The following is an 11,481-nucleotide window of genomic DNA, read 5'->3' on the forward strand; positions in this document are numbered from 1 at the left end:
TATGCAATCAAACAACTAAAAGCTGGATCTACCGGATGCAAGAGTCTTCCTATATTGCCGCTAATAATCATCATACAAAAAATGAAATGAAAAGGGAAAATAATAATTCCACAACTATAGTACTCCCTCCGTCCCCATGAAGATGTCCTGTCTTACATCTTTATGGGATGGAGGGAGTAGGAAATATCTATAAAAAAATTGCATATATATCCAATGCAGAATCTGGTGTTTGCTTATTTCCTTTCTATGGAAAATGGCCACGGAAGATTCAAATGTCAGTTCTTTGGGGCCATCGAAGAACTCCAATATCTACAGATTCTACAAGCACATGACTGACACGCATTACAAAATGGGATCCAACTTGGTCCCCTCTTAAGATACAACCCTCAAGTCAAATCCATTAAATAACAATCATAGCCAAAACTGACATCTATAGCGCTGGTTTAGTTCCCTCCGCTCATCCAAAAGTTACATCGAACAAAACTGGGTGCAGATTGTTTGGCAGCGAACAGCTAAAATCAGTAGCGGCAAGCTGCTTCAAAAACTGCCTGAACAAACCCTATGTTGCACAACTCTTTTGGATCCAAAACTATGATGCCAATTTTAAGGGGAGAGGATGACCATTTTCAATTAAATAAAGAAGCTACAACAGATGGCTCACTACATGTCATCATGAAATGGAGCACAATAACCCTTTGTTGGGAATTCCATGATTGTGCCATCCCCACATTTAAGCAAGCTTGTGATTACGGTCAGCCAGCCTACTCTTCACCTGAATATATTGACAAGGGAGAGAACATGTCAGTTCCAATTCAAACAATGGGGTCACTACATAATTTAATCTTAAGATATATACATTACATAGTTTATGTTTGGCCTGCTAGTTTCTTTAGATAATATGTTTAGACAACAAATTTTCAATTCACCAATGGTGTAGGTAAAATTCAAAATTTACATAATTACATTGCATGTCTTCGGATATAAATTAAAAAAAATTCTAAACCCAAAAAAAAGCCTAACACCCTAAACCAAAATATAACGTCTATACCATTAGAGACTAGTTACATACATGGGGCTATCTACTTTGGTCACTAAGGGTCATAAGATTTTTCTAGAGAGCTTTTCTACTATGGTAAACATGTCATCTAACTGGAAGAATCTACCAAAAAACCACGAGAATCTACCATAGAATAACACAAGAACATAAATAAGAAACTTCAGCCAGAACACGTTATGCATAGGCATGCTAGAGCTGGACCAATTGTGATTCTAATTTCTAACTACACTCTCCACTAGTACCCTGCTCTAACAAGAGGTTCATTGATTTATGATATAGGCGAGGGGTGTGCAAGTCTGGGTTGGCCCCAACAAGTACAAACCGGTGATGCACACATATAAGTCTGAGGCTCATCCATTTAGTGGGAGATATGCACAGGACTTCTCCAAAACCGTTTTGATAGATCATTCTAAACCTTACTTCAACATACCTAACGTAGGCTGGTCAGTCATAGACACACAATTGAACACTTCCTGGCCTCATTTCTATTTTTCATAGACTTGTGCCAAACAGGGAAAAGGAGTTTTGGGAATCACTAGTAAAATTATATGAAATGCACTAACTTATAGGGTCGAAATTTTACCATATTTACAAACTTCAGCTGCTTTAAAACCTCATCTGTATCCAATTCCTGCATAAAAAATAATATTTCAGGAAATTAAAAGGCATCATTTAGAAACATTTGTCTACTATGTAGTCTACAGCATTACACTATTACAGGACACAAAATAGGCTGACCAAACCAAAGATTTGGGGTACTAGTAGATGATCAGATACCAGCAGGAATTCCTGAGCTATCTGTTATACATTTTATAACTCCGGTGCTACTCATTCAGTTCTTCAAACTCATTGTATATTCAAAGCACTAGATTATTGACGAAATTTGGAAACTATTACAGAGAGTCCACCCTTTACTAATTCCAGCTAAATGCAGAGATTTTTTTTCCAAGAACAGAAAATAAGGATACTTAATCCAAACAGTGTTTAGATCTATTAACAGAGGTAAATACAGAGAGTGCTTAATTTATGCATAAATACTTCAATTTGTTTAGCAACAAGAAAATATATGTTGGGCTGTAAATGTTGTTCAACAATGGCAGGCATGAAAATAGTGGAACCATGGTAATCTGCTTTAATATTAGCACCAAAACTGGGTTCTAAACTTAAGGCTGCAGCCTGTTTTGCTCTAGGTTACTGAGGAGAAAAGGCACTGTATAGTGTGTTTAAGAACAAGGCAGATGCTAGAGCATCCTTGAAAAAGTAGTGTACCTTCTAACAATATACTGATATACCGTTACAAAAAATACAACGGAACTACAGAAGTACAATTTTCTGTGTGGAAGTAATTTGCATGAATTAAATAATCTATACCTAATAATAAAGGAGCTAAGGTTTCTGCCAAAAAGTTTCGTCAACGCTTTTTTTCGGACCGTTTTGCCCTCCCACCAAAACGCATAATACAACATAATGCCATGATACCGGTTTGTTTTCTCTACCTGTTCTCCGTCCGTTCCTTCTCAGCCGTGCTGGCTCTGTATGGCTCTGTCTGGCCACAAGGTTTCCGTCGTGTGTACGTTTGATTTCTACCGTTCGGTGTTTAGGTCGACCGATCGCTGTGCTACGCGGTCGTGAAGGTCGGTTTAGGTTTTTGCATCGGCCACGTTTTCTTGATTCCCTATATATATACAATCGACATAGCTAGGGCATGGCATCAGGAAGCGATCTCGCTTGGCGGCAGCACCTATCCAGGTGCATCAGGAAGCGATCTCGCTTGGCGGCGGCACCTATCCAGGACATCGCATCACGATTCACGAAGCGATCTCGGCGGGGAGATCGGCGATCCTGTGCTACCCGGCGGCAAGGTCAGGACTCACGAGTGCCTATGGCTCCTGCCCCCTGGTTTCTTTGTCCTTCGCCCGTCACGCATGCTGCTCCTCGCGAACTAATGCCGCCGGGTGCTTCAAGGTCAGACGCACATCAGGCAGAGCTTCAACATCAGGTTACGCATCACATTAGGCAGAGCTTCAACATCATGCTACGCAGCAGCCAGCAGGGGACAGACGAGCGACAACATAGATTGGATAGTTAGGAAGAGCTAGAGGTGGCTGACGCGCTTGCTCCGTCGGCGTGTTCGTGTGTAGGAACCAGTGGCGAGGCAGCGCAGCAGGCGGCGGTCGAGCCGCAACATGGTTTTTGACAGAGATGATACAGGGGATCATGTGGTGGATGGCATGTCGTACTGAGGTTGTTCCTCCACGGAGAACTAGCACACCAGTCGCCTCCGGTTGGCTGGACACCTGCGAGCATGCAGCAAGGCTGGGCGGATCACACTGGACCCGGCCTCCGGAAACTGTATGCGCGGATCACGCTGGACCTGGCCATCTGCGGTGCCTCTCAGCTCGGCGACGAGCTGAGTCAACCAACGCCGACTTGCGCGTTGTGAGCTGCAGCCAATTGAGTGAACGGACCATGCCTGTGCCGGTGCTGAGCTACCGGCCGCCATGGCCCCTGTGGCGTAGTTACTCCTCGTGGATAATAGGCATAAAAGCAGTGCCAGAGACAAGTTCAGGGATGGCTACAACTATGACTGCCTCTGCACCTACTGTGTTGCACTCCTGTTACAGCATGTCGTTCATCTCAGGGACAAATTAATCAATTGTGCTCTGATTTGTAGTGTCCACGAAAAGAGGTGGCGCGGACGCTGGCCTTAAGATGGAGCCACAGAATCTAAAACGGAAGCAGAACTGGAAATCTTCTCCTCCTCCCTGCTCATCCCCTTTCTTTAATTCTTCAATTTCCTCACGTGGAGTCATGAGATTTGGAGATTGGGAATTGGGCACTAGCGGCTTAGAGACTTATCATGTTTGTGAGGAAAATTAGTTAATATCTTACTGTCAAAATGTTTCTTCGTGGAGCTCCGCCTGTATCAGCTGAAATTAGAATCATATGATTTGAAAAGACAACTTCAGAACACCCACAAACAATTTGTTTTAGTGTTTCCTCAAACATTTTTAATCCTTACAAGGTTCTTCTTTTAATGTTTCCCCAAACATGTTTAATCCTTAAGGTTTTGGCCCATGTTACTATGCCATGCATGAATCTTTGAACTTCACGGCAAAGTATGTCATTCACTTTTCTAAAAAACAATCGGAGATTTCTGTGCGTCCAATTATGAATCTTTGAACTTCAGGACGTAGTGACCACGCACCTGATCGTGAGCACGATGTGGACACGGTGAAGCTAGCTGATTTCTATGACACGGTTGTACCATCAATAACTTACTTTGTTCATCTTTGAGATGTGGATTTTTTCTCCCAATACAACACAGGAGCACATGTGGGTGTTTGGGCCAATAAATTGGGATATATTTTAAACCTAAGATGTTTAATTTTATTTTAAACCCGTTGCAACGCACGGGCACTTTTGCTAGTAATTATAAATATCACAAACCTAAAACACTATATACACTTAAAAACTAAGACCTCAAAGTTGTTCTTCTAAAGATACTTTCAATCATTCAACTACCCATTATATGCTACTACCTTCATTCCTGATTGTAAGACGTTTATGCCACAATACAGTTTTATGCTTTCTTGGAACCCATGCATATAAAATAAGTACATCTCTAACTCTGGATATATACAAGTACAGAATTGATGATAAATGACTGGGTTAGGTACAGGAATCAAGAGTAATATTCGTTTGTACATATTATCTTAGTTTCTTACATGTTCTAAAAACTAAAATAACAATGTGCAGTAACCGCTTTGAAATATTATGAAAATATTACGTCGTGGTAATTAAAAGGCGGCATGCTAGAAGTAGGTGCAAGACTTCTCATAGGGCCTTCTACCACCAGTACTCATAGCTGCCAATAAGCATTAAGATGCTTTACAGTACATTAAGAAATCGAGAAGGAATTACCTGTGGAACAGCACAATCAGCATGGGCTGGATCCCAAGGAAGACAGCAAGAACAATCCCATTTATCTGTCTGAACAACATATAAGGGAGCCCTATAGGAGAATCCCATGGAAAGAAATCTGTATGAGATACCTCCAAAGATACATAAGATATGAACAAGGGACAGAGAAACTTGTTGGAATTTGTGTCGGATTTGTGTACAGGGTTACAGTTGGACTTAGCATTAGCAGAGGGTTAGGTGTTAGAGTCGAACACTTGTAACTCAGGCCAAATATATAAAGGTACCACGTGGTAACAAAAATAGACTAGATGAAACACGCAGGTTCAGATTTTAGACACAAGATCACAAGACGGGCGGTCTGCGCAACCATGCGAGAAGCGGATAGACCAACCATGGCGGGTCATCAGAACCTCTGTGAGTTTCTTCATCGACTCATTGTGCTTGTATTATGCCATACAGCAGGGAGGAAGACCTGAGCAAGGGCTCCCGGAGATGTAGGCTTCTGCCGAAATACGACGAGTCATCAAACATTGTCTCACAACCACCAACTTTCTGCAACATTCTCAGAAGATCCAACGCCTATTTCTATCAAATCTTATGTAGGCTATAAGACGGTTTCCAAATCTCGTGTTTAAATGTCACTCTCTGTGCTGCATCAGGCCAAAATCAAGCAAGTGGCACTAGTTCATAGTTCAGACAAGCTCCTATACCTAGCCCAGTGGGGACCAAAGCCAACCACCTTGAAATAGGATGGAAAAGATAGTTGTAGCTTCCACACTCAAAAAACTGCTTAGGGACCTTGTACAGAAAAGGAACCATAACTAGACTAACATGTAGTGACTCAGACAAGAGAGGCTGACATAGGAATTTAATATTTTAATATTTTCACTAATTGAGTTGTAAAATTAAAGTTCTTATAAATACCTACTGAAATAAAACTGAAAGTTATAATAGTGAAAGTTGTTTACCTTCTCCACTTGCCACAGATTACTGGCTTGTTAGAATCTCTTGTGCTCAAGATCTCACGGCATTGTATCCAATTACCAGTTGAACTTGAAGATCTGATGTGGTTATTCATTGAACACCACTATGCAAGCAAGAAACTAGCTTAAGAAACTTCATGCAGGAAGTACTAGTAACTCAAAAGCAGTAAAGCACAAATCTTACATTCAATTTCTTGACTTCAGCAGGATAAATTTCAGAGGGCGCTTCAAAATAACCATCGCTACTACACGAAACAAAGGAGAATAAACATGAGAATAGTATTAAGAATGTAAACAAAACTAAGTCGGGGATACTCATACAACAAGATAACACATTATGAGTTCTCAGCAAAATTTATTCACTGAACTACACCAACACTAAAAACATTGAATAGAGTAGATACTAGTTCAGAACTAGGGTAGACGGTACCATATGTTTGGCAACACAAAGCCATCTGATCGCACTATATTCCTAACCAACCTGTCATGACTGCAGGCAACTTTGCTCTCAAACCCTTTAGTTTCTTTTTTGGATTTTTAAAATTTACTCTGTTCCCTGCACGTATAGATCTTCCATTCTATGAAAATCTTAATTTCTAAATTACTCAACAGATAACAATCAAGCATAAGCGTTGCATGTAACTATTCTGCAATCATCAGACTTTGCAAAAAAAAAAAAAAAAAAAATCATATCCAATGGTAAGTAAAGTAGTAGCTTAGTACCATTACCACTCGACTAGAATATATGAAAATAAGTACTTGGGCACATGCACGATTTAAAGGTTAATTAATATCTAAGAAGATGATTCGGCTATGAATTTGATTCAAGGATTATAAAGAGCATATCTTACAAAGATTATGATGAGTGCACAAAATATGATAGTCGCTTATATTTTCAGGTACTTAAATTTATTCTACCAAAATTTACATGTCACCATTCCTAACTAATGTGAATGTTAGAACTACTAGCAACTATGGCAACACACCTGAAAATGGGGCCAGACCATTCTGGCACTTCTGCTTGGAGATCTCTATCAATTCGAACCCCAGAAACATATGGTTCAGCATCTTTGAACATGTACTCTATATGACTCATGCCATGAGGCCTTTGCTCCATATTCCCGGAAGACTTCACCTTTCCCTCTGACAGTTTACCATAAAGACTCTTAGGTTTCTTCCTGAAGCATGGGGGGCAATACCATTCACCAACTGGTACCTCCTTAATACAAGGGATGCAACAAGACAAATGGAATGCTGCTTCACAGGAATCACATATAAGCATCTTTAGTGGATCATCCAAGCTCCCACAAGTATTGCATGCCAGCAAACAGTTGGCATTACAATCAGCCGATTCCTCTAAAGTGATTCTAGTTCGTGACTCGGTGAGAAGCCCATCTTTTCTCAATATGGCAATGCATAGATCCCTTGCTGATGTGATCTCTGTTATCAGTTCTATAGGGCTCATATATGATGAGGAACATTCAGCAGCAGCATTTTTGTCTAGCATCACGGAAGATGGCAGCATACTTGACACTGAACATGTCTTGTTCACACCAGAATTTGGCTCCAAAGAAACTCCAGCAGGCTCTTCAATCTCAAGGACAGGGTCTATCTTACCTGCTGTCACAATTGAGAATGTTGGATCTGAGGGATTAGCAGGGCGCAGTAAGGAAGAGTGATCTTCAGCGGTAGTGCAACTTTTAGTTGCCATTTCTTTAACTTCTTCATCTGCTACAAGAGCATTTGAATCTTTATCCATCTTTCTCCTTTTATAAACATTGCCATCCTTATTTTCTGCAGATAGTGCGCACATTGTGTTAACAGCCGGTAAACAAACATAACTTGTGGACGAAGAGGGTGCCTGTGTTAAGTGTAAACCTCACTCACCATTTTCATGCAAAGATTCTTCTCTGTAACTATTTGAAGGGCACTCGCTCCATTTTGGAGTCATCTGTTACCAAATATAACCAGACGCCACATATATTCAGATGACAAAGACATCTACACTGGAATTAAGAAGATTCATACTTAAGTACTCATATATAAGAAGTCATGAGATTATACCGGTCTATTGCAAGTATGCTTAATAAGCTGACCCTCAAACTTAATGTAGTAACCCCATCCTCCAATTCCAGCAAATAAGTTCCTTCTTTTACGAGGCAGTGAATAAGTTCCTGGACATAAATAATTCAAATAAGAACTGGTGAGGTCACAACTCATTGAGTGAGGTCCAGAAAGCAGAACCACAGCATATAAGATCGAACTTTACTAGCAAAGGTGTGAAACATGCAGACAAGTAACAAGTACAATATACCAAACGGCTTTTTAATGATTCTTCCAATGACACCTTTTCTGAAAGTGTGAAGAAACACAATGATGTTTGTATTCACGGGCTTTAGTAACTTTGCCAAAAGTTCAGAAAGATTATATAGCACAAGCTACACATTATCACAAGCAAATCAAGGAGCCGATGAATACAGGGACCTATGCCAGCAACAAAGTCCAATCAATGAAGATTACTTTGAGCGTCCCCATCAAATCATGCAATTTGGATACATTACATAGTAGGGTAGATGCGGATTACTGCCATCCCAAATCCCTCCTCCCAATTAAAATCCACGCAAGCATATAGTATTACATATTAATGACTTGACCAACTACTATTACTGGTTCTAGGATGGTAAGTAATTACTGTGGGTTAACACGTACAACCTTGGTACAGACACCACTAAACACCAGACAATAGATTGGCAGCATCGGCAAGCGAGGCTCGGGAAGTCGGGCTAAGGTGGGGGCTTTTACACAGGAGTGCAAAGTCAACCAATTGAGTTCAAATACTAAGTTTTGTGCCATCCTGATGTAATTTAGACCGATTTCAGGGTTCAATTATAGTCGTGCACATCTAGGGTAATGGCATGAAGTGATGAACATAAACCAGCCACCCACGCACGAAGCAGATATAAATTAAACCCTATAATTCACCCCACCCCCATCCCCCCAATTCTTATCTATGTTTCTACCTCCAATCATCTAACTCCGATTCAGAATACTGCGGTTGGCACTTAAGAGAGAAGTGGCAGTAGATCCATAAGTGAGGTAGAAGTATGGTGCGAAGAGCCTAGCGCAACATGATTATTTGAAAAAATCACAACAAGAAATAAACCCAGAATTAAAAACAAAATATATGGGTAAAGTAGATCCCAGATCTCACATTGTCAATGAAGCATTTATTGTGTAGCGGAAACTTACCTCATACCCAGTAGGGCACTAAAACCAACAAAGGTGTCAACAGATCATTAAAAATTATTGCAGGAAAAACAACAGCTGCAATGGGTTTGACATATTTGATAGCATCGAAGCATTGGAAAATCAAAACAATAATAAACTTGAGGTAACATTTATGATTGTGCTTTTTTGGGTCCACAATTTCTTGAGCTAAATGGTTCATCGATATTAAAACATATCCAATTGGTTTTGATGTAAAACTTGAAAGAATCAATAGTCCAAGATAACGACATGGTATATTGTTCACTTATCTTCTATTAGACAAATATAATTAAGATGCCGCAAGTGAATGCATGCCATGTACTCAATTGAAATAATCAGGACCAAGTAAACAAGTCGCCTGCCCATACACAGTTATGTGTAACCTCTAAGCTATTTAATTTGAATTTCCTAAGTATATTCTGTAATTTCTTATTCACATTCTCTGAGAAGACACTGCTACTATGAAATTATCAACAATACCAGATGGGTATTATTCCCTTTATTAGGCCACTTCATCCTCCAATGCATATTTTACCATGAATTGCATTTTCTCGAATTTAATCTCCTATAACAAAATCCAAAATTGCTATGATGCTAAACTTCTCTTAATTATGAATAACAATACCATATTAGATGTAACCCTTAAATTTGTATTGAGTTTCATATCCATAGGAATGGCTATTTTTACACTGGCTCGCCAAGCCTATCACAACCCTCCTCTATTCCAAAGAGTATGGAAAATACTAAGGGGGGGGGGGGGGGGGGGGGCAGAGGATGACCAAAGTTGACATCGGTGGAGGCGGTAAAAAGAGACTTGAGGGATTGGAAGATTTGACTCTTGATAGGCATGCATGGATATCAGCGACTCATTTGTGGTTTACTCGTTTCCTGTTTACTTTTTCTCCTTCTCGTTTGGTTTCCTTATTGTTTCTGTTGGGTTTCATATCTAGCCTACTCCATAAAGTTACTGCAGATGTAACCCATAAAGTATTGCCGAAAGAGCCTTAGACTTCAAAAGGGACAAGAGTGGATGCTACCACCTCTGAAAAATTACTGGTGAGGCATATTACAAGTGCATATGTCCAGTGGCGGATCCACCATCCCTGTTGCCCGGGTGGCCGCCCGGGCTTGCCGGCAGCACGACGCCTTATAACACATGACCTTTTTATAGCTTTTTGGCAAAAAAAATTCATGGTAGGCATGTTTTCCCAGGCTTCTAGAAACTTCTGGGTCCGCCGATGCATATGTCGAACCCCTGTCCTCCATTCCACCGCCTGCTACCGGTAGCTGCCACTTACCCTACCTCGTCCCACCCGCCCAAAGCAACATTTGATCGGAATTTTCATTTTCGCTGCCTACCGTCCATCCATCTACATAGGATAACGTCATGAACCTGCCACCAGTTAGAGGACGGCATCCGCGTTCTAACAACCAGCGGCAAAAAGAAAGTCTAGCGATGTGCTATAACTTATGAACACATAAATCGTGAACTCTCTTGCCGCAAAACCATCTACCTCTGCAGCGGCGCAACATTCCTCTTCTCCCCTAATTTCTAAGAATGAAGAACAACAGTTTAACTACCATGAGATGGCTCATAGCTGCTAGGCCTCAACAATCCATACCACTACTAAACTAACTAATCGAGATATAAAGGGAAAATTCTTGGTAAAAAAATTAAAGGTTCCCATAAAGCCAGAAAATCCATCAAAGCAAGTTAGGGTTCCTTACCAGCGAAAGAAACGAACCCCAAGTATTGATTGATCTCCGCTCCACGCCAGTCCAATACCAGTAGAGCCGCAGAAGTGATCAGGATAACCACGACGAGGGCGAGCAGAGAGTTCCTTGGATGCGGAAGGAGGCTGGAGGCGCGTGCGCGGGCGCGGGCGAAAAGGGCGATGGCGGGGAGGGGAAAGATACCAGGCGTCGGAGGAGCTGGCCCTCTTGGTGGTTTCGGCAGAGGGCGATGTCGGCGGCAGAGACCAGTGCGTTGGCGGAGGAGGGCGGGGATGAACGGCGGGCTACGCCGCGGCGGCGGGCGGAGGATGCGGGGGGATGCTTTTTTAGCAGTTCGAACAGGCCTGCGCTCTTGTTGGGTTTGGGTCGGACTCGAATGTGCCTAAGAAAAGGGGAAATAGTAGGTTTTGTATATTACCACAAGTAAAAGATCCCAAGTTTACAAAAAGAAAATAAATAATACCACTTAAATCTTAGTATTTAGGTTGCCATACAAAAATATACTACTAAACCCTA

General features: G+C 41.2%; 1 protein-coding gene across 1 annotated transcript; it reads right to left on the reverse strand.

Annotated features, from left to right (window-relative positions):
- Positions 1 to 205: 205 nt before the first annotated feature.
- Positions 206 to 10,984, reverse strand: LOC127295245 (uncharacterized). The gene is made up of 9 exons (XM_051325157.2): positions 10,960 to 10,984; positions 8,029 to 8,138; positions 7,852 to 7,915; positions 6,951 to 7,758; positions 6,149 to 6,206; positions 5,950 to 6,068; positions 4,982 to 5,072; positions 1,641 to 1,688; positions 206 to 772 (listed from the first exon to the last, which is right to left on the reverse strand). Exons 3-9 carry the CDS (start codon positions 7,913 to 7,915, stop codon positions 731 to 733), a joined length of 1,230 nt encoding a protein of 409 aa, XP_051181117.1. The 5' UTR covers positions 8,029 to 8,138; positions 10,960 to 10,984; the 3' UTR covers positions 206 to 730.
- Positions 10,985 to 11,481: the final 497 nt, after the last annotated feature.

The sequence above is a fragment of the Lolium perenne genome, chromosome 4 (genome assembly GCF_019359855.2).
Source record: "Lolium perenne isolate Kyuss_39 chromosome 4, Kyuss_2.0, whole genome shotgun sequence".
Classification (NCBI taxonomy): Eukaryota; Viridiplantae; Streptophyta; class Magnoliopsida; order Poales; family Poaceae; genus Lolium; species Lolium perenne.